This window comes from Mytilus galloprovincialis, chromosome 1, assembly GCF_965363235.1.
Source record: "Mytilus galloprovincialis chromosome 1, xbMytGall1.hap1.1, whole genome shotgun sequence".
Classification (NCBI taxonomy): domain Eukaryota; kingdom Metazoa; phylum Mollusca; class Bivalvia; order Mytilida; family Mytilidae; genus Mytilus; species Mytilus galloprovincialis.
The window spans coordinates 115,295,256-115,320,184 of record NC_134838.1 but is presented as its reverse complement, the minus strand read 5'-3'; the positions used below and the strand labels follow the sequence as shown (position 1 = coordinate 115,320,184).

General features: G+C 33.7%; 1 protein-coding gene across 2 annotated transcripts; it reads right to left on the bottom strand.

Annotated features, from left to right (window-relative positions):
* Positions 1 to 9,181: 9,181 nt before the first annotated feature.
* Positions 9,182 to 24,685, bottom strand: LOC143052713 (uncharacterized). Of its 2 annotated transcripts, XR_012971215.1 has the most exons (6): positions 24,230 to 24,685; positions 17,316 to 19,263; positions 13,579 to 15,381; positions 13,086 to 13,174; positions 12,170 to 12,306; positions 9,182 to 11,426 (listed from the first exon to the last, which is right to left on the bottom strand). XR_012971215.1 is itself a non-coding variant. In XM_076225812.1 (5 exons), the coding sequence occupies exons 1-5, from the start codon at positions 24,306 to 24,308 to the stop codon at positions 11,401 to 11,403; spliced, it is 3,993 nt and encodes a 1,330-aa protein (XP_076081927.1). In that variant the 5' UTR covers positions 24,309 to 24,682; the 3' UTR covers positions 9,182 to 11,400. The 2 variants fall into 2 exon arrangements, 1 of the variants encoding a protein (XP_076081927.1); XM_076225812.1 differs by lacking the exon at positions 13,086 to 13,174 and having other exon boundaries at positions 24,230 to 24,682.
* Between the last annotated feature and the right edge of the window lie 244 nt (positions 24,686 to 24,929).

Sequence of the window (24,929 nt, the reverse complement as noted above, 5' to 3'; positions counted from 1 at the left end):
AAACAATTCACCAAAGTTTCATGGACATTGGTGAAAGCCTTTTTGAGTTATTGTCCGAAGTGTTAAAAATTACCCTTTTTTTTTTATGAATAAAGCCCCATAAATCCAAAACTTAAAATCTGAAATTAAAAAAAAAAACGAAAGGGAGCTTACATCAATAGATATAAACAATTCACCAAAGTTTCATGGACATTGGTGAAAGCATTTTTGAGTTATTGTCCGAAGTGTTGAAAATCCCCCCTTTTTTATGAATAAAGCCCCATAAATCCAAAACTTAAAATCTGAAATTAAAAAAAAACGAAAGGGAGCTTACATCAATAGATATAAACAATTCACCAAAGTTTCATGGACATTGGTGAAAGCCTTTTTGAGTTATTGTCCGAAGTGTTGAAAATCCCCCCTTTTTTATGAATAAAGCCCCATAAATCCAAAACTTAAAATCTGAAATTAAAAAAAAAACGAAAGGGAGCTTACGTCAATAGATATAAACAATTCACTTAAGTTTCATGGAAATTGGTGTAGGTGTTTTTGAGTTATTGTCCGAAGTGTGGACGACGGACGGACAGACGGACGGACAGACGGACGGACGGACAGACGGACGGACGGACGGACAACGGTATACCATAATACGTCCCGTCCCGGGCGTATAAAAATAAGATGCATCATACATCATTTGTGTTAAAACAATTACTTTTTCTTTGAAAATTATGTAATGCACTGTAACTGCATCCTAATTGCTCATATGCATCTGCTAATAAAAAGGAATGCTTAATGGCATACCAATGAATACTTTAGTAAATATTTGATAAGGCATTGTTTAAAGTTGCAAGATTATCGTAATCTTCAAGTGTTTGGTAATTTGTTAAGGCATTGTTTTAAATTGCAATATTATCGTAAATCTTCAAGTGTTTTGTAATCCAAAGATAACCGTTTCAGCCTGAACATATTTGCATCTTTTGGGAAACGTACCTCAACAGGAACTTGTATAAAAGATGTGTATGAATTGATAATGGGCTTTTTCAGAAGAGGAAATTCTGTCTCAGTCTAGTAAGTGAGTGGGCACTATTTAAAGTAAACAAGTGAAATAAAGGTTTAACTTTCATTCCCTGGATACATAAGACAGTAGAAAACTAATTAAAAAACAATTTTGCTTTCAAATAGTAATCTTTAATATCTTAAATAAAGGCAACAGCAGTATACCACTGTTCAAAATTCATAAATCGATTGAAGAAAAAACAAAAATCCGGGTTACAATTTAAAACCAGGGGAAACAAATCAACAATAAAAGGAAAACAACGAAACAACAGAAACACTGAAGTGCAACAAAAAAAACCTGAAACATCCGAAACACTGAAGTGCAACAAAACAACGAAACAATTGAAGAGACAATAACAATCAAAACCAAGGAGTAAACATTGACTCACAAAACCAAAGGACATTTACATCAACAGTCATAAATAATAATAAAGAAACAACACGAACTCCACTAAAAACCGGGAGTGAAATCAGATGCTCCGGAAGGGTAAGCATTTCCTGCACCGTATACGGCACCCGTCGTGTTATTTCTTTGTTCAGTTCGGTAATGATGGAAGGTTATTATGACTGAGGAAGAATATCAGATATGATTTCTGACACACTTTTGTCATATTGGCCAATCAGCTCATGATGGCGACCGTAAACTTTCTTGAGTGATGACCTTAATTTGATTGATTCATAACCCTGTCTTAGCAACTTTTGAGAAAGCAGTATTCCTCGTTCAACAAAATCATCTGACTTTGAGCTAGCTCTAGAGTAACGCATCAATTGAGACACATAAACTCCATATGCTGGTGCCGCTGGGATGTTGCTACACAGAAATGGAAAGTTGACTATAGGAAAATTAAAATCATCGCGTTTGTCATAAATTTTGGTATTCAACCTACCATCAGTAGTCATTTCGAGAAAAAGCAGATTTATCTGTGTCGGTAGTATCTTTAATTTCAAGTTCACTTGGATATATTAAATGTAAGTGATCACTGAATCTATCATTATTTAGAGACAGTCCATCATCAATATACCGAAAGGTGAAATTAAAAGACTGGGCTAATTTCTTTATTCCTTTCTGTACTAGCCCTTGGATAAATTCTGCTTCATAGGAATATAAAAACAAATCTGTGAGTAGAGGAACCAGAATAACAATGAAACACGTCAAACAACATAGACCAGCATCCTCAAACTCATCAGTGACGCTCATATCAAAATATTTATAAAGCCAAACAAGTACAAAGTTGAAGAGCATTGAGAATCCAAAATTCCAAAAAGTTGTGCCAAATACGGCTAAGGTAATCTATGCCTGGGATAAGAAAATCCTTAGTTTTTCGAAAAATTCAAATTCAAAGTTTTGGAACAGGAAATTTATTAAAATGAATAAAATTGAGAATGGAAATGGGGAATGTGCCAAAGAGACAACAACCCGACCATAGAGCAGACAACAGCAGAAGGTCACCAACAGGTCTTCAATGCAACGAGAAATTCTCGCACCCGGAGGCGTCCTTCAGCTGGCCCCTAAACAAATATATACTGGTTCAGTGGTAATGAACACCATACTAAACTCCAAATTGTACACAAGAAACTAAAAGTTAAAATGATACAAGACTAACAAAGGCCAGAGGCTCCTGACTTGGGACAGGCGCAAAAATGCGGCGGGGTTAAACATGTTTGTGAGATCTCAATCCTCCCCTATACCTCTAGCCAATGCAGAAAAGTAAACGCATAACAATACGCACATTAAAATTCAGTTCAAGAGAAATCTGAGTCTGATGTCAGAAGATGTAACCAAAGAAAATAAACAAAATGACAATAATGCATAAATAACATCAGACTACTAGCAGTTAACTGACATGCCAGCTCCGGACCTCAATTAAACTGATTGAAAAATTATGTCTTCATCATATGAATATCAGGCACAATCCTCCCCGTGAGGGGTTTAGTATCATACCATCATAACATATATGAGAAGAACATAACCCGTGTCATGCCAACAACTGGTTTATTAAGAATAAATGTGTTTAGTTCCGATGCAAAGACCCTATAAGTGAATCAATATTAACGCCAAAATATGCAATCTTTAATGACCTTCCAACAGTATCGTAACTATATCCCTTCTTAATAAGTCTATTTAAAGGTTTTGTTAGCTTCTGAGGTGAATACTGACATTTTTGTGCTTTATAAAGAATATTTCCATAAAATATTGGATGTGAAATACCTGAACGTATAAGAAATCTGCATGTTGAGCTATATTTACGAATGATGTCCTTATACCGATGATAAAATTTAGTAAATGTTTTGACTAGTTTGTGATATCGAAAACCCTGGTGTAATAATTTTTCAGTAATACATAAATTTCTCTCGTTAAAATCTAAAACATTGTTACATACACGAGCGAATCGGACCACATTATTGATATTCATGTCAACACCGAAGTGTTGACTACTGGGCTGGTGATACCCTCGGGGACGAAACGTCCACCAGCAGTGGCATCGACCCAGTGGTGTAAATAGTTATCAAAGGTACCAGGATTATTATTTAGTACGCCAGACGCGCGTTTCGTCTTCATAAGACTCATCAGTGACGCTCATATCAAAATATTTATAAAGCCAAACAAGTACAAAGTTGAAGAGCATTGAGAATCCAAATGAAATTGAGGAAAAAGTAAGATGAGTCCTTAAAGACTATTGTATACAGCTTTAAAACATTTCATTCACCAAATATAGTGGATACTGATGGCTTAATCAATCAATCTTATTACAAACAAATCTGGGGTTGAGCTCGCATTATGGGAAAACATAAACTTGGCTGTAAAAAGTTTTAAGAATAAGGCATTCTTGAATGTTTTATCTTGAACGCCACATAAACTGCTTAAAACGGTGACAAATGCTTCAGATACCTGAATCAGTTTGAGTTACCTTTCTTTGAAAAGACCAACACTTTGTTATTGCTATATCATCTAGTTTTCTATTTTGACTGATATAAAACTCGCATTCGACAAACATATTTTTCATGTTTTTTTAAGTATTGCATTCTTAAAGTAACAGTTATTAATTGGAAAACTTTCAGTTTACCAACTGTTGGTTCACTAGATGTACAATTTAAGATACTTCATACATTATTTGCTTTTGCTATTACTTTTCCTTCGAAAATTATTTAATGCACTATAACAGCATCGTAGCTAATTCAAGAAAGGAATTTAGTAATGCCCGCGTCACACTGTCCCGATTTTTACGCCGATGGCAACACGATAATGGAAATTTTCAAAATCGGGACTGATCGTATCCAGATCGGGCTATTCGTAGTGCCATCTTTAACCATCGCAGAACCATCGGCCACTTTTTCTACCCTTCGGGGACAACATCGGGAAGGGTTCTAAATTTTTTAACATGTTAAAAAATCCCCGAAGGTGCGTCCGATGTTGAGGGTTCGTATTGTGTTCGTATCACCATCCTCACCATCGTAATGTCACCGGGAATGCATCTTTGCACATCGTATTGCATTCGTGTTTCCATCGTTTCCATCGGGCAGTTTTGACATTACGATGTCTACACGAATGAATCACGAAGATACCCAAAGGTCTTACGATGGCAACACGACTTCGTGAAGACCTCGTAATCCCGTCGTGTTGCCATCGAATAAAAGTACGAAGGCGACAAGATGGAACTACGACGGCAATACATACAGCTAAATGTAAGTTAATTTTCGGGCGAAAATACATTTAAAGTGCCATGCGCGATATGAACTGGTCAGTCTAATACGACAGTTAAGAAAGACGTTCACAAAACATGGAGCTCATATCATATGAATCTATGAGAACAAGAAAGGCGACAGCGTTGTTTCTATTAATTCAAATGGAACAAAAAGAGCAGCTATTACAGGCTCGGGATTTACTTTTACAAGTAAAATATTATTATTTGTCAATTTTTCATATCAAGTAACATAATGAAAATCATAAACGTGCCTCGTACACCAACACTGCAGGTACACGTATAGGGAAACCAACTTTTTTTTCATTATTCTGATTTTTCATGTATCGTCTGAGTTGTTGTCACACGAATGTTTACTCCATAACCATTTTGTTTTCTATATGTCATATTTTGCCGCATTTGTTGCTTTCCCCCACATCCTTCCTTTTGTCTATATTATTATGATATTCTCCTGGAAAGAGCTCTTTTTGAATAAAAGGGATCAACGAACCCATTACCTTGTCTTGAAGATAGATCAGTAAACATGGGCTAATATGGGTGATTATTCAGACTAGTGTACACATTTTACAGTTCAAACAAGGCAATGCCGAGCGTGGCATCCCCTCATATGTAACATATTGGGGACAAATATGGACACTTTATTTGTATATGACACATGCAGAAAATGGTAAATTGAATATCGCGGCATATTTGATACATAAACTATTTTTTTTAGAAATCAACCAAAACATTCAGTAACTGGAAATACCTTTAATATTGTCTTTAGCACCAGCAGGTAAAAAAATCAGCAACCAATTTCCTGTGTATTATGCTAATTCAAGGAGAAAAAACAAGTCCATCTGCATGACCTTGACCTTTGGCCTTGAACGTAAAAAATGTCAGATCATTACAAGGAGGAACAATATACCAAATGTGGTTAAAATCTTTTGAAGCATATTGGTTTTAGAGTGTCCACAAGGGTGATATTGCCTTGTATTACAACTACCACTGTGACCTTGACCTTTGAACTTTAAAGTCAATCATGAGCGCTTAAGATATTCTTAACGAGTAACACCATACCAAGTTTTGAGCATTTTGGTTAGAGTGTCCATAACAATTTTATCTACACGCAACTTACATGTAGTAGGCGAGGGGATAATAAACTAAGTTTTATAAGATTTAGACAAAAAGATCGATTTCCCGCCTTGCATGGCAGACTTGTACAGAAACGATATGTTGTCGAAATTCTGTTCGTATCTTTTAGACATCGTATGGCCATCGCGCCATCATTGTAATCCATCGTGTAGCCTTCGTAATCCATCGTGTAGCCTTCGTGATCCATCGTGTAGGCTTCGGCTGAGATATGAAGCTTAAATACCCGTCTTCGGTTAACCTTCGTATGTCCATCTTTTGCTATCGTATATAATTTCGGCACCATCGTATAGACTTCGTTATTCATCGTACTTGCTTCGGTCACTTTTTTGTATTTTAACGAGATCGGGACCAACTTCGTACGAACTTACAATTTTCGCATTCGGGTGTCCATCGTATATAAAAATCGGGACAGTGTGACGCGGGCATTATGATAATTCAATTCTATATACTATTTACGTCTCACCTTATGTGTAATATTACACAATATATTTATAAAGCTATATTTTGTATACATAAGCAAATCTATACAGATTTAATATGAAATACGATAATCAACTAAAACAATATGTATGTACATAATAAATATTAAACATGAATGGTAAAAAAAAGTTATCAAAGGTACCAGGATGATATTTTAATACACCAGACACGCTTTTCGTCAATATAAGACTCATCAATGACGCTGAGATTAATATATCTATAAAGCTGAAAAGCATTGAGGACCCAAAATTATACAACATAATAATTCAATTATTATTTATAACATAAAACCTAAAAATATACCAGTGCCTAATGTCATACCGATGCATACATTTTTACAATCATTGTTATAAGTTTGCAATATAATCGTTATGTCTTCAAATGTTTTGTAGGCCAGAAAGTATCGTCCCAATCTGAACATATTTACATCTGTTGCGAAAAATATATCAACAGGAACTATCATAATTAATTTACATAAATAGATAATGCCCATCTTCGAACGGAGGGAATTCTGTGTCAGTCTAGTTCATGTGTATGGTTTAAATCAAGGTATAAATTTCATCCCCTGGACACATAGGATAGAAGAAAAACTGATTACAATACGATTTCGCTTTCAAATAGTATTCTCTATGTCTGAAGCATTTATCACATGGGATATATTTGTTTACGTTGACACATGAACTATGAAAATGAGGTAAAGGTTTGACGAACCATTAACGACGGTTGTAAGCACTTTAAAACATTCCATACACATCAATAGTTGAAGATGTCTTAAAGTAACACCAGACATAGGGAAATTGTGGACAAAGTCCATGTATCACAGATGCTCTACATATTAGTTTGATGCCAAAATTTGTCAATTTACACCTGTATTTTTATTTAATATATACGGGATAAATCCAGACTGAAATAAATATGCGCGACATGACATTGCAGTGCCGAGATTAAATTCCATTTTAAAGTGCTTTCTTTGTAGCCTATTTTAGAGTTGTTAATAAGCTGTGTTGATATTAATCTTTTCATAAATTTGTATTGTCCTCTGTGTAATTTGTTTTTTTTTATTAAATTTCCATTTCTAAGAAAATAAAACCGTTTTTGGATTCAAATTTCTTGGAAAATGTACAGTAGATTATATGCTTTGAAACATTTATGAAATTAAAAAACATAGTTAATAAATATATTACACTATTTTCTCACAATATTTTGCTAATTCATGATGAAAAAAAACAGGCAAAGTTGGAAGCTTCTTTTCTTGAAAAAAATGTCTTCAATATTTGGGAAAGTTCCCTACAATGAAACAATAGATGATGAAATATTTGTATTTTAATGTCGACTGGCAAATTGTACACGCATGTCAGGGCGGGAACATTTTAACGTTATATGAATACCGGTGTGTACCCTGCTTTGTACTTGATAAACTTAACTTGTATGGAGATAAAATTAATACAGGCGGCAAACGAAATATAAGGTTTTATCACAGCCTCAGTACATCTAATACTGAAGATGGTATATTGAAACAAAGTTTTGCATATTAATGAAATTGAGAATGGAAATGGGGAATATGCCAAAGCGACAACAACCCGACCATACAGCAGACAACAACCGAATCAACCAATGGGTCTTCAATGTAGCGAGAAACTCCCAGTTCATTTTTTATTTTCACTTCAAGAGATTGAAAACAGATACAGAACGCCACTTAAAAGTTACGGAACTTTAACCATTAGAAATGTACTCTCGATACTAGTACCTTGTTTCAAATATCCTTAAACATTTATATTTGTCTCAAGTCCATGTGTTAAAAAAGGGTACTGCAAACAATAAACAATTAACAAAAGCAAACGTTGCATATTTGATAAAAAAAAATCAATGTTTGGACAGTACATCGACAGGCATTCTTAAAAATTTAGGGAAACAAGAGACTATTTCCTTGTACTGTACTACTTCCTTGGTTGAAGTGATGTAATAAGTACCTAGTAGACGTAGTTGTATTTGTGTTTACCCAGTGGCAACTAATGGTATAAAATGGTGATAATCTCCATGTCAGATATGTTCAACAAGGTCTAGTCTGACATTCATGACATAATTGCAAAGATTTCATTACTCATGATAACTTAATTTGTTAATATCATAATTTTTAATATATTGTACACTGTTATTCTGATAACTGGGTTTTTCTTAAGCGTTAAAATGCAGAAAATAGTATAATAAACATTTTATGATTTGTTGCCATTTCCTGAAATCATTTACACGCCAGTACGCCAATTAATGTTTGGAAAACTAAAAATGGTACAAAGGGGACTGCTAAAACAAAAGGAGCCTAAAAAAAAAAACGCGATAGAAAATCAACTTTGCATGCATGGGGTCGTTACATTCTGAATCTTTATTTTGTCATCTGAGAATGAATTAAAAAAAAATCCAACCGAATAATTCAATTATTGTCAAGTAAATTAATTTTTTTCTTGAACACCTTACAATATAAGCATTAACACTATACTCAGAACTTGATCCAGTTAGGTAATGAAAGACAGACAAAAGATACTATGGGCTGATGACGTCGAAATGAACTGACAATGCCATGGCCTAAAACGACAAAAAACAGAATATATCAAACTAAAGACAATACGAACCCAACCAAAATACCGAGAGTGACAGATGAAACCACCATTTCAAAGTAAGTGGAAGCCATTGCAATTTTCTTGATTGGTAGTTTTTCAGTGTTTCCCCACTTATTTCTGTGTTTGTCTGGACGTGATTGTGTTTCAACTTACATCATGATAACTGGCGTTTCATAGGCAGTAAGATCGCACTTCCTGATAAAATTATACTAAAACTGAGTTGTAGAAAATTTTAATAAGTAAATACAAAGCTAAATACATAAACATTGACACAAAATATGGAATATGGAAATATCAATACGTGTAAAAGAAATGTTCACATTTGATGTTACAAAAGAAGTCGTTGTAAAAATAAGAATGCTGATTTAAATAAATAAGACAGAATAACCCTAGTGTTGGTTCTTCGTCATATTACAAGATAAAAACACTGACCCTGTGTATTCTATCAAATTTCGTTTCATTTTAAGATAATAGCACTGATTCTGTAATTCTTTATTGAATTTAAAGTATGATTACAGCAACCAAAAATATCAAATATAATATTTCCACTAGTTGTTTGCTGCAATGGACACTTAAGCACACTTTTAAATGCTTCGAAATGGATTGACTTAGGAATGTTTCGGTGTTCTATTTTACAACGATCAGCTTATTAATTACAAATCTTCTTTTAATCTAAAAGACATTGAACTTTCATGGCATTTTTGACATGGTGTATAAGGCACATATTCATGTGTATCACATATTCTTTTCAAAATACCAAATCCTATCTTTAAAGCACTAAATGGTGATGTTAAGTTGAAATAAAGCTAGCCTAGTCAAATACTTCATCACACACACATTGTTCAATTGACTTCAAACTTAAACTTTCATTAACAATTAAACTCAAACAATCGGAATGTATATGGATTTCCCAAAATGTTGTGTTTTGTTTTTGTTTTATCTTTAAGAGCTAAATATTTAAAAAAAATCTTTTCAATCAAAAATAAATAATGATTATTCAATTACTAAAATTTCATACTTTCAAATTTCTAGTCTAAATAGCAACTTTTTTTTTTTATTAATTCCCACAGTAATTATCTAAATAAAACAAATAAAGCAAAAACTCAGCAGGATTTACAAGTCGAATGGCACTTTTAATCCAACAAAAAATCAAATAAATAAAGAAAATATTATTTACATGTACAATCATAGCATTGTATAAACAAAACGGTAAACATATAAATGACAACACCTACAAAGTAAACCTGTGGAGTAGTAACATCAAACTCCGAAACAGTGGCGACGTTGCTTCACTAAACTATCAAAAGTCAACGTAGCGTAGCAAAGAGGACGTTATACCGCTGTTTCGGAGTTTGGAGAAACATATAACTAACACAAAATCCACTTTGAGCGAGATAGAGGCGATTTTGCAAATAGCCGTCTTTGTTATACATGAATTGTGTAAAAAAAATGTAGTATAAAGATGAAATAAGATAAAATAAAATGAGACAATGAGACAATAAGGCAAGACAAGCAATGTGAAATACAAGTTGACCTTTGGTTATATAATTGTTTTCAAGAAATCATAAATTTCTACTATCATTATTATTAATATATTTGCAAATCTAGATTTGCTTTTGTTTAATTACTTTAATTAAGAAGTATGGTTCTTAATGGATGAAACAAAATAACAACATTTTGTTTTGTCTCATTGAATCAATAGAGGTTAACCATCAACTGAAGGATAAAATGCACTCTATCAAAAATTTTTAACAATAGCATTAAACAATACATTGGTCTTCTAACAAAATAATCAATACATTCAGAAAGCTTAAAACACACATGTTTAAATGAAACTTTGAAAAATAATAAAATAATATCAACTAAACGAAAATAATATCAGCTATAGAACCATATACTACTGATGATATAAAAGAAATTAATTGTATTAACTAATGTTATCAGTGTGGACGATTCGGATTTCTTCCTTTTGTCCCACAAAACAGCAACGTTCTTAATACATACAATAACATAGAACGATAGAGAGACTGACAAATATGTGTGGTTTAACTCCTATGACAAGAAATGACAAACACAATATCTCTCTAGCTCTCTCTTATGATAACGTGTTTGACGATAAATTGTAGATAATAAAGGGTTTACATTCCAACATAAACTTGTTTTTAACCTAAGACTACTCACTAGTTTCAGGTTTTTTCCATTCAGTCTTAACACCAATGCAATTTTGTGAAAGACAGTTCATTTACAAAGACTTATACATAATGTTAAATACAATGTTCTGCAGCAGCTTTATAAGCCTGTGAACACATGTTGAAGCACTGTATTTGTGACTAGTCATCACTTTGGCACGAGTATTTTTGTGAACATAATGGATTTTTTAGTTTTGTATTGCACGTTAAAAGCGGAAGTTGTAGGCTGACTATTAATCTCTAATTCTACATTTCAGCATCCATATACCTATCTGTAAAGAATAATAAACCAATGTTAGTACCAAAAAAAAAGACCAATTGAATAGTATCAGTGAAGTAGCACTTATGATGTTACTCATTTTAACCATTGGTGATTCAGCGACAGTTAACGACTATGTGTCATGCAATGTCAAGCAAGTTTATGTATTTTCCGAAATTTTTCTATTACATGACACTTTTTTAGTACATTAAACGGGTAAATACTTGAACATATCCCATTACAAATGATCGAAGAATGCGTCTCTTGTGCCGTTATTTACCTTCAGTTTTATATCATATTATTTTTATGGCCTACTTCATGATGTTTGACGTTACAATGGACTTATCATGCTTTTCCGACTGTTAAAATTTAATTGAACCTTATAAATTATTTACGAACACACTTTCTGTAAGCAATTATATTTAGCAGGGCATTGTACAACTATGTATCATGTGTAAGTTAGTTGTGTATTATCTGCATGTGATATACGGTATCACTCTGTGGCGTCTCAGCATCAATTAACGAATTTGAGAGGGTTAGCTACCTATAAAACCAGGTTTAATTCCCCATTTTCTTCATAGCAAAATGCCTATACCAACTTAGGAATATGAAAGCTGCTCCATTCGTTTGATGTGTTTGAGCTTTTGATGTGCCATTTGATTACGGACTTTTCGTTTTGAATTTTTCGGTATATTTGTATTTTACTTTTTCGGTATCAACATGTCTCTGGTATTGCATTATTTTGAATATTGTTACCTGTTATATGTCCGTTATTAGCCTCTCTATTAGCAGGATGGTGGATGTTTGGTGTATGAGTACGAACTACAGTCCCCCATCTCCTTAAATGTGTTGTTGCTGTGTATTTTCCCTTTCCATCCCCTGGGTCTCTTCTACTGTAAATTACATAAAAAATGCTGCTTATTACTAGTATGCATAATATTATTAATGTATAAAATGAATTGTTGTCTCATGAATAAATCATGTTGTATGTAACACATCTAACTTCAACAGATTTCGCATCCGTTCAACTAAAGTAGTTTTGTAATTTTTAAGTATAAGCGTAACGTAGCTAGGTTATTCGGCTTTGTATACATTATGTATGTTGAATGCAAACAAAAATACGCATAACACGCTGTATCACAATGAATTCTATTAGACAAAGTAACATAATTGTAATATCAAAATCCCTTTATTTGTCATCGTTATACTCATATGATGTCTTTTCTTTTTAATATACAACATGTTTCAAAAGGAACAATAAACAATGTGTTAGTAATAAGCTTTCAAATACCATGTTACAATTCATGCATCTTAAAGGAGCTTTACTGCCAACTTAACGCTTATTGTTTGTTGTAAGGTCTATCTGACAGTGATCTTTCAAACACTTTGATACGGCTTGAAAATGTTCTTTAAAAAACTTTGATGCTGTCAAGAAAAAGAAGTTTGCTTCATAAACTTCTTTTCCATTTCTGAATAGATTGGTTTCATCTTGGAAACAAAAAAACTAAGCAAAACATTGAACATGGAATGCGAGTTTTTATGTAATTTTTAGTTTATCTTTAAGGTGAGAGTGAAATCAAGGTCGTAGTAAAGCTCCTTAAATATCATTCATCCAACAAAATAATGACCGTCTCCTAAAATTAAAAAAAGACATGGAGGGAATTTGACTTACTACTTTTACTGATATAACATTGTATACTACGTGATATATATAATATCTTAGTTGTACTTATACAAGTTGCTTGTGTCATTTCTTTTCTTCTGTAAACAAGACACGGCTATTTTTAAATGTGACTCGAGATAAACAACATCTATTATGCCGCGTTAACCTATTCAGAGGTTATAAAAAATTAAAACACACATTACCATATTCATAATATGAAGGTAGAAAAAAAATTAAACAATAAAACAATGTGTCATTCATAGCTGTGGTCTTTCGTAAATAATAAAAAAAAGACATATTGAGCATAGTTTCCTGAACATCCTTCCCAACTTCATATACATATATAATTGTTAACAAATATATATCCTGAACTAAGAGATACAAGGCTAAAACGATCACACATTCTGATTACCATTAGCTAGTAGTATATGTACACATATAATCATGATATATTGATATAGTTGGAAAATAAATATTAAAAAAAAATGTGTAAATATCTTACCTGCAGGCACATGAGATGAAAACAAACACCAGCAAGAATATAACCAGTCCACAAACTGACATGACTACAATCAATACCAAACTTATGCCAGTAGGTTCTATACATGACAAGCCTTTCCACCCAGATTTACATCCCAGTGGACATGTACCATTCAGAGAACAATATCCACCAATGCAGTTAGAACTACAATTTTTCTCACAGAAATCACCATAAAGACCTGGACCACAACGTAGACACTTTCCATCGTCTTTCCCACAGTATAGTTCCATACAATCAGTACTGCATGTCAGTTTACATGTTTGGCCATAAAGACCTTGCTTACATTTAGTGCACGATCCGGACTTCCTATCACATCCGTCGCAGTATTTTGAACACATTTGATCACAGTTAACTCCGAAGTAAGTTTTGCTGCAGTTGTAGCAGTCTCCAGTGTTAGTGCACATGTTCGGATGAGAATCATCGCAATAGCCAATGCAGTGGCATTTATCACCAGAACGGTTTGGAATGCATGACAAACAGTCACCTGAATTTCTATTGCATCCCGTGTTATCACAATTGAAAGGACATGTTTGCAGACATTTTTGACCGTGCCAACCTTTTTTACAGTTGTAACACTCGTGTGTTTCTATTTTGCAACCCAGTATATCACAGTTTCCCGAACAAAAACATTTATCACCATACCAATCTGCTATACAAGACAAACATTGACCGTTACGTGTGCATTCCGAATTGTCACAGTTTGGGGGACATGCATCAAGACATGTTCTACCATGGAAACCAATTTCACATTCATGACAAATCCCAGAGGTCACGTTACAGCCTCTATCTGAACATTGACCAGAACATTGGCACGTACTTCCATACCACCCACTTTTACAACTGACACAATTTCCACTACGTAGGCAAATATTGCCTTTACAATTTTTTGGACAAGACAGTGTACAATTTTCCCCTGACCAACCATTCGCACATGAAAAACAAATTCCGTTTTCGTCACATTCTCTAGAATCACAATGTCCAGTGCATGTACACTCATTGCCATACCAATCAGTCTTACATTGGAGACAATGTCCGTTGTTTCTCGTGCATGCTGATAGACAATTGACTGGACACTTTTCGGTACACTGACTACCCTGCCATCCATCTTCACATTCAAAACACTTTCCTGTATCATCACATCCACTTTTACAGTTACCTAAGCACGTGCATTTGTGTCCAAAAAAGCCGTTTATGCATCCGTCAGAACACGCACCTGTTGCGCGATTGCAATTTTTAGTCGCACAATTTTTCGGGCAAGACTGATCGCAATTGTTTCCATGCCATGATGCATTACATTTCTTGCATATACCTGCTGCATTGCATTCACCATTTAAACAATATCCACTACAATTACAAAACGATCCAGACGTTTTCACTGGACATTCTAGACAATGTCCACTTTTACGTAGGCAACCCTTCCTTGTACAAGTTGACAAACACAAATCATTGCATGATAGTCCATGATAGCCAACAGCACACGTAAAGCAAGTTCCATTTGAATGACACTCCCCGGGTCCACATTGTCCAGTACATATGCATTTGGATCCATACCATCCTGCTTCACAATTAGAACAAGTACCGTCGGCTTTATTACAAATATCATTGTTACAATTTAAAGGACATGGCTCATTACAAAATTCACCATGGTAACCAAGAATGCATTGATCACATTTACCTTCATCTCTATGACAACTTCCTTTGCAATTTTGAGGACACGTCTGATTGCAGTTTTCTCCAAAATATCCGAATTTACACTGATCACACCTAGAAAATAAAGCATGATAATAATTAATCTGATTATCAAAAATTAAACTAGTTTTAAAATTCTCAGTTTTATTAAAAAAAACGTGTATACCCTTAAGTTCTGATGACAAATGATTAGTGACAGATGTTTCGACTACAACTGGTAAACACAAGAAAACAATGCGCGTCTTTAACAAACTAAAACTAAATGTGGCTTTCAAAATCAACTTTTTAAATCAAATGCGTATTGAGTTGCAGACATGATGATACTGTATACAAATTTTGCGGATCGCATTATTTTGAACTTTCTGCTACGGGTATTTTCTCTCTATCAACACTGGTTTTAAAGATAAAAAAACAATTCTTGCATAATACCCATATGTTCTCTGTCTATATCCATGTCCGTCATGTTGGATGACAGACGGGATCATTGAATACAATTTGAACTAAATACTCCAATATTAAATGAGTGTGGCAAAGTAGATGCAGAAATGATTTTGTTAAAAGGACGCAGCAGACGAAGCATGCCAATTAAAGAAAAAAGCAGTCTATACACTTCGGGTCAGGTGAGTTTATATACAGTTTCACTACTGTCCAAGGTTAGGAGAGGATTAAGCGCCAACAGACTAGTTTAACCCCTCCACATCGTGTATATATAGTACGTCTGAGTCAGTGACAACTCTACAACAGATGTATCCATCGGATCGCCATCAATGATGGTGATACATGGATGTGTACATAATGTATATACAACTCGTCTAAACATCAACCCAACAATGTTAGATCTGTAAATTTGCTTTCGGGACGGCTGTAGTGCAGGCGATATGGTGTCACGATATCACAGTAGCATGGGTTCGAATCCCGGCGAGGGAAGAACCAAAAGCAAATTTACAGATCTAACATTGTTGGGTTGATGTTTAGACGAGTTGTATATATATATATATGTTAGAGTTGATTTGATTCGTAACTTCCTCCCCGGCGCCGGGGTTGGAACCTGTACTTTTTATTTCTAACTTCTACTACAACACCGCCTAGCATTGCGCAGAGACCTTATCCCCTCCTCTAACTCTAGCTTATAAAAAATAAGCTTTCTTTTCGGGAGGTGTTACCTTGTCGTAGGAATTAAACAAGGATCTCTGATACAATACACGAAGTATTCTTTTTAGTGTACAGAAATGATCATCTACTCATCTCTTCAGTATAATTACAGGATGCTAATCTATTTTTAGAAGCATACAATCACTGTATATATATATTAAGATCCATTTTGTTATATCTCGTGATCATTTTATTTGGCAATCGCCAAGGTTAAAGAACATCAGTTGTTCAACCTGTTAGTCAAATGCGTTTTGTTTAAATATACCTTTTCACTTTTTTGGTCTTTTGGAAAATGTTGTTTGTGCTGTATTTAGACCCTTCTACAACGAAATTTGTTTTACATGCACACGTATAAAAATTGCGGTTTTTATCCAACGCAATCATAGGTTTGAACGTAGTTTTCAATTAAGACTTGTTTATATTTTTTCGTTTGGGCTTGTATCATATTTTCCCTCCGGTTTATTTGTACCGTTCATCCTATATTGACTCTTAAAATTCAAGAGTTCGTTCTGTCATATTTGTTTTTCGCAAATTGTTTTTTATAAATTATATCGTTTAATATATTGAATTGTTTAACATTTTCATGTTGGCTGTGGCGGATCCGGGGGGGGGGGGGGTCCGGGGTTGGACCCACTTTCTTTGGACGATCAATGCATTTGAATGGGGACATGTGGTTGGAACTCCCCTTTTTATGCTGTGTAAGGACACCACCTTTTTAAAATGGCTGGATCCGCCCCCTGTATTGGGGCCTTTTATAGCCGACAATACGGTATTAGATTTTCTCATTGTTGAAGATTTTCTCATTGTTAATCAAATAAATATCAATTTGACAAACACATTTTGTAACAAGTTCTTACCTTCCATCTTTGTTACACTGTCCCAGTTCAGAACAATGACCTCTGCATTGACACTGCAAACCATACCACCCAGACTCACAGCCGTAACATTGACCAATGTCTGTGCATCCCTGTTCATCACAATGTTGCGGGCATGTTGAATTACAAAAATCTCCAAATCCCCTAAGCTTGCACCCATACTTGCATTTCCCACCATTCTTAAAGCATTCGGAACTTAAACAGTTGTCAGGACATATACTATGACAGTCATTATCATAGAATCCGACCTGGCAACTGCTACATGTTCCTGTCGATCGTTGGCAATCTTCTCTCAAACAATTTGATGAACAGTTTTGGAGACAGCTTTGTCCGTACCATCCAGGAGAACAAGCCAAACATATTCCATCTGTGCCACAGCTGTTCTCGCTATTCTGGGCACAGTGTCCTTTACATTTACACTGTGGACCATACCAGCTAGGTTTACATCGTTCACAAAATCCACTGATTCTGTTGCATCCACCATCACAGTTGACGGAACATTTGCTGGTACAGAATTCGCCATACCAACCACTGGAACACTCAGAGCATACGCCGCGCTCATTGCATTGGTCGTTTTTGCAATTACCTGAACACAAACAGACAGATCCATAATAGCCATCTTTACACGAATAGCACTTTCCAAATTGTCTTTCACATTTATTATCTTTACAATTTTTAGGACATGATTTGTCACAAGAAGTTTCGTAATAGCCAGACTGACAGTTTTTACATAAGCCGTTTGTGCCTATACATCCTTCTCCCGAACAATATCCATGGCATTCGCATTGATTTCCAGTAAAACCACGTTTACAGGTATAACAAGCTCCTGTTATTTGCTGACACCCAGAGCTGTCACATCCAACTGGACACGTTAACGAGCAATTTTCTGAATAGAATCCCGTCACACACTGAAGACAGTGTCCTGTATCTTGTTCACAGAGGGTTTCGTGGCAGTTTAATGGACAACGCGTTCTGCATTGTTTTCCGTAGAATCCATCACGACAGAAAAAACATTTCCCATTATTTCTGTCGCATTTTTCTTTACAGTTTCCAAGACATGCGTCTAGACAGCGACTTCCATGCCAACCTGGCGCACATGAATGGCAGTCACCTTGACTATCACAACCAGCAAGGTCGCAATGACCTTTACATAGGCATTGAGGTCCATACAAATCATTTTTACAGTTTATGCATGTTCCGTTGTTTCTGTGACACCCTTCTGGTCCGCAGCTTTGAGGACAAGTCTGATCACACATATCCCCATGGTACCCAGGTTGGCAAGAGTTGCACAGTCCTGTGGTTTTATTGCATCCAAATTCATCACACTTTAGATTATCTGATGTACATTCACAATTTTCCCCGTACCAACCGGACTCGCAGCCATCTGTGCAACTTCCTGTTGCGCAAGAACATTGCTTTACATCTTCCCGAAAATATTCGCTTTGTGTAGTTTTACAGTTCGTTCCGCATGATAAGTCGCATTTTGTTCCACACCAGCCTGGTTTACAGTCCTTGTCACTTTCACAAATTCCGGTTTGTGGACTACATTTGTTAACGAAACCAGCACCTCGCACTAGTATAGGATAACAGCCTTTACTACAGGGTGATGTGCAATCTTCTCCATAGTAACCTTGAGTACAACTATGTAAACATTTGCCACTGACAAGGTCACATATTCTTCCTGTCAGCTGTAGACAGTGGCTGCTACATTGTTTATCACAGTACTCCCCGTAGACATCGTTTCTACAACCGCCTGTACATTTCCCAGTGTCTTTGTCACAAACTTTACTGAATATTCCCGGGGATGTTTGTATCGTTGGACATTGAGAACCACATCTTTTAAAGCATGGGTTACCCCACCAACCATCATCACATTCACCACATGTTTGACTGCTATCACATTGACCTGGCTTGCAGTTAGTGCAGTCTCCTGGAAAATAGAACAAAAAACACAATTTATTATACCTGACAAACTTTCCTTAATAAAACATTGTTGCATGCAAGTTTTTTCAACATGTTCCAATTTTAAAAGAAGTAGGACAACTTGACATCATATTTGTTTCATTCCTAGGGTTGGATAATCTAAAACATGCAAAAATCCAATTGTAGTTAAAATTTGGGGAGTCTATTTCAGTTACTTTAAAACTTTTTTCGACAATTTTCAATATCTTTTTGTATAAATAAAATGTTATTCAGCGCTATGTGCTGTTGTTGAAGGCATTTCGTGTCGTTAGCCAGGATCGAAGGTTGATAAATAAATAGCTTCGGTATATCATTTTCCCCCTTAAAATTGATTTTGAAAATAAATTTTAAATAATTGATTGCTCGGTTTGATAACCGGATTTGTTGACCTAAATAAAAACTTTTTTTTTTTACAAAAATGACTAATAACGCGCGTACCTACACGGAAACGAACATATACGATTATCTATTTCAGTCACATTGCCAGAAATAACAACAATAGACAATCTGATTTTTCTCATAGATTATCAATTTTTTAGTCACCAATTAAATTTCAAAACAAGGAAATGTGTACCAGCCATCCTACTGAAAGAATATGAATGTGTAATAGTTTGACCAAAATTATAATTAAAACAACGGAAGGCGAACTTCTACAATGTAAATGTTGAAAAGGTGAAAAGAGTATACATTACCTCAGTAATGTTCTCTAAATGTTTAATGAAACCTAAAATAAATATCAGGTCGCATGTTGTTTTTTTTTTTGACAAATTTAATAAATTCGCATATTTTTGTTTGTTTGTTGACAAATTTAATAAATTGTATTAATTCTGGCGACCAAAATGAACACAATTAATTATAGGTGATACAATCCAGTTAATCTAAAAAAATCGTTTCTAAATTGAAGTTGTCAGTATAAAAAGGTTAACTTTAATATCCTTTTAAATACGCTGGTTTTTAATACCTTTTTAATGAATTGTCAGGAAAGTTTTTAAGATTTTGCAGGCTGCTGCTTTGAGTCATGTGCATAAACAGATGAAAAATAGTATCAATGAGAAAGAAGTTTAATTTGATGCAATAATTTCATAAGCATTTAGATTTCTAGTTTTTATGTTTTTTTAATGTTTATTGAAAAAAGACGAGGATTTATAGAAAGTACTGTCTGTGATTGTGGTGATATTTATTATCGATTAGTTTTTGATCGCTTAACACCGCGGCTATATCGCGGTGATGGTGATGATAATTAGGGTTATTTTACTGATACACTTAAACCCAAGTGGTCAAAGTAAAATGGAAATATAACAATTGGTAAGGATATGGATGTATTATACTGTTATACTACATACTAGTATACATTATTTATATGTGGTATTCAGATATCTCTGACCTGCGCTGTTGGACGATAGTAATTTGGATGGTTTGCATGTATCTTTTGCTTTCTCATTTATCCATAAATCTCTTCTTGTGCATACATAAGAAAATTGTTTAGCAGGAGAAACGAAGTAATATGAAATCATTAGCAAAAGATTGATTTTTTTTTTAAATATTGAGGTTTGAATTAAACCATTTAGGCCAATTATAGATTTTTATTTTTGATATGTTTATTTGAGTTACTACAGGTAAACTAAAGTTAACAAATACCTTATAGACAAAGGACAGTTATGTCATTTATATGCTATTTTACAAATATTTGTCTATAAACAATAAATAGTCTGTATCTTTTTATTGATACAAAGTCAAACAAGTCCTATATTGTTTATTGTACGTACAAGTTCACATTATGTTAAAGGATCAAGGATGAAAGGCAGACAGTTTGAACATATTGAATTTTTAATAATACTTCTTTTCAACATTTAAGGTCTTAATTCAAAAGAAACATATTATCGTTTCCGTTCACGTTTTGTCAAAAATGTTTTAAACCTAAAGATTGTGCATGTTAAAAATCAAATGGTATGATTTAACTTGTAAACAATTACCCAGGTGTATAAAATCAACACAAAAGGTTTCTAAAATAATATCAAATCCCAACTTGAGGCAAAACTATGAACTTCATTGCGCTTTCTCCCATTTTCACAAACAAATTGTGTAAAAATTGTGAAAATATGAAACCTAATCCTCGAAGACATTTAACTTTATCAAAGACGGTAGTAATGAGTTAACCCTTTTTAAAAGAGTTTTTGGGGATGATATTAATCTTGCTATTTTTCACGGGTAGTTAACAGTTAATAGAAACTAATGGTGAGAGAAGATAGAATCAGTGTGTTAGTCAGAGGAGTGTTGTTAAGTTTGATATATCCATGATAGTAACCTCTAGTCGTGAATCCCAATTTCCTTCTTCATAGCTATGTCTTAAACATTTGTCATCAAATAAGGGAATACAATTTGTTATACACAAAACTAAGATCTTAAAAACCAAGTGCATGTACATGCATAGGTCACCATTTGTATTGGGGTTTCTTTCGTCTTTCAACTGAATTTAAGTGGATCGAAACTAAATTTTTTTTTTAACGAATCAATAAAAACTCGAAATTTATTTTCTCGTAATAAATATTGTATACACATTACTATATTACATATTGGATCGAACAACATATGCAGTAATTTTATATCTGTTGTGTATTGTTTGAAGCTTTTTATCGTACAAAAAAGGTCAAGTACTGAAGGTTTGTTTGAACAGATAATGCGTTGATAATTGTAATCGAACTATGTTCATCATTTTCTATTTTTAATCTATAAATTTATGAAGTGGTGTCAATTGACTTGGGTTAAATATCTGCAAATATTTCCTTAAATGATGAATGATCAAGTGAAAAAATTCAGACAATATGATTTTCAAAAACTGAGAATTTATAAGGTGAAATTATTTAGGGAGTGACCAGTCAACATCATACATCAAGGGGAGGGGGTCTTTTGGTTTTCTAGTAGATACATGTATTGTCTTATTTACAATTATGGTACATAATTTCATTTTCAAGCTGCATCAAAAAAAATATGTGGAAAAGAAACAGAAACAACTTATACATATCCAATATCTAGTGTTCTTTTTTTATAATTGAAATTTAACTAAAGAGACCTATGAATAATAAGTAACGTGGATATAAATGAGTATACAACCAAAGACTGTTATAAAATGCTTCTTCACCCATGCCATTGTTAAACAATCATTGCAAACTATTGTCATATCAACAGAGTTATGGGGAAATATCATTCTTTTTCGTCAAATACGGTTGGAGTGAAGCAAGCCTTTTCACGAAATAGCGTGTGTACAATATTTTTTTTTACCGCTAAACTTCATATAAAACACATGCAGCTGAAACATACGGTACTTCTAGTATATCTTAGGAACACTTTAAACACGAGAGGTAGATACGATCAAAATATCAATTTTACAGATTTTTTTTGTCGTAGATATCAGTTTTCTTGTCAAATCTATACATTTTGTTAGTTGACAGTTTTCGTTTTATATCAGTTTCATATAAAATAAGATATTTGGACGATAAAATCCTCGAGATAAAATCAGTCTGCCCTATTTCAGTGTATTACGTTTTTGATACACCCATTGAATAATTCATTGCAATGGTCTTAAGTTATTAATGATATTCGAGAAAATAACATTACATGATAACACTCCCGAGTTACGTAAAAATTACACGGTTTGTTTGTTATCATAATCTTTTCAATTTAATCCCACAACTCTTTTTTAAGTATCTTAAAAAGTCAAACCTTTATTTGAAGTAAAAGGTGTGCACACATGCATTTTAATCAAATTGTTTTACATACATACAAAAAGCCTTCTAGCCAATGTATCCATGTAAAATCTAGTTTAACATTAGATCCTTAGGATATTAGTTAAAATACCGTGTAATATATACTTATTTGATTTTATTTCATTTTAACAATAGTATATCTAGATTTAGTATCTACAGTGAGTACCGGTTGCTGAGGTAATTACTGTCTATCAAAATCTTAAATCAAGCTGAGACTGTTGTCTCTTATTAGTGTTTGACTATGCATACCTTATAACAACAATATTTTTGGTGTATAATTGTACTGGTTACACACTTGAAAAGTATGTAAATATTACACCTTTCTGTGGTGGTAATGATAATAATATGACCATAATTATCTCATGCTTCATAACCCGACAAGGACAACCTGTCAAATATGTAATATTTCAAATGTTGATATTTATCCACGTCAATGTCAAATCTGACGTCCCCACCTCGGTTTATTACTCCAAATAATATTTATGAAAATTTTTAATTGTTTCAGATTTATGAGAAGGTGCAGTTTATCAATTATCTAGTCTCATAAAAGAAAAATAATAAGACAATGTCTCATAAAATTGTATGTGATTTGAATTATGTCTTCATCAAAATTCAGTTTTATGGTTTTACAATGTACTATAGAAGACACAAAATATATATGTTATATGGAGTGACTGGCACAACAAAAAATACCATTATTTTACCATTGAACTTTGAGTCAATCACCATTAAGTATAGGTAGCTACCCTACAAAATGTCACTAAATTAATTTTGAAACTTTTTAGCTAATACCACTTTGTACCTACTCAAACTTTAAACACACACATTGTACTTTTCCTGGCTTAATATAGAGAGTAAAAAAAAAATAATTAAAAAATGATAAAAAAAACCTTTGGTATCTTTATTGTATTGAATGATTATCATGTTAAGAACTTCCAACAAGGATCTGTATAGTATATGTATAGTATACAAATCCTTGGTTCCAACCATTTAAAAATTTAGACACGACATGATCAATCAGAAAAAAAATGTGAGCAGACTGAATCATTGTAAAATGTTAAAAAATCGAATATGTCTGCTTTTCAGTGACAAACAAAGAGAAATTAATGTGAAATCAATTTTGACTGTAAAAGACCACTAGTTTATAACATACAGAACTAATGTACATACCCGATACACCTCGAAGTAATATCAACACAGTGATTAACACCTGTCCTAGGTAAATCACAAAGGATCGACGAACGGCCATCAATCAATTTAATTTTGCATGTTTCAGCGAAGGAAAAGTCAAAATAGTTATCCATTTATGAAAGTCCTAATATTTTTTTATTTCCACTATAAACGGAATATGAATAGGAAATACACATCCTCTCTTATTGTTGTCTGTTGTTGTGTGCCTTTCGGGGTGATTCAATCGTCGACACCCACACTTGGTTTAGTTATCAATGAGAAATACTGTCACAATTTTTATAAATAAAGTGCTGTTTGGGTCCGTTCTACATCGTTGAGTTTACAAAGACAGCATGTTATTCAACTTGACGATCATCCTATACAATTTTAATGATCACCTATGTATATAGAACGTAATCTCGGACAGACAACATTATGTGTGTGCTAATCGATCAATAACTATTGATCGGATTATGGTAAATTTACCTTAAAGAACCTCGTGGACACGAGGAAGAAATAATAGGAAGTGATTTTTTTTGTAATTATAATGTGTGATAAATTGACCACATTAATTTGATTTAATGTTAATGTTGTATATGGAACGTGCGGAAATACTAAATTAAAATGATGTTTTAAAATTATGTAAGAAAGATATCACAGGTGAAGACAATTTCAAATAAATTACTAAATAAACAAGTAA

What these genes read in the sequence shown, in the direction of transcription:
- LOC143052713 (XM_076225812.1), bottom strand. Translation starts at nt 24,308, where the DNA reads ATGGCCGTTCGTCGATCCTTTGTGATTTACCTAGGACAGGTGTTAATC. An exon ending in CAGTGTAACAAAGATGGAAG is followed by an intron (nt 15,382 to 17,315) that starts GTAAGAACTTGT and finishes TTTATTTTCTAG; the next exon opens with GTGTGATCAGTGTAAATTCG. An exon ending in TTCATCTCATGTGCCTGCAG is followed by an intron (nt 12,307 to 13,578) that starts GTAAGATATTTA and finishes TGTAATTTACAG; the next exon opens with TAGAAGAGACCCAGGGGATG.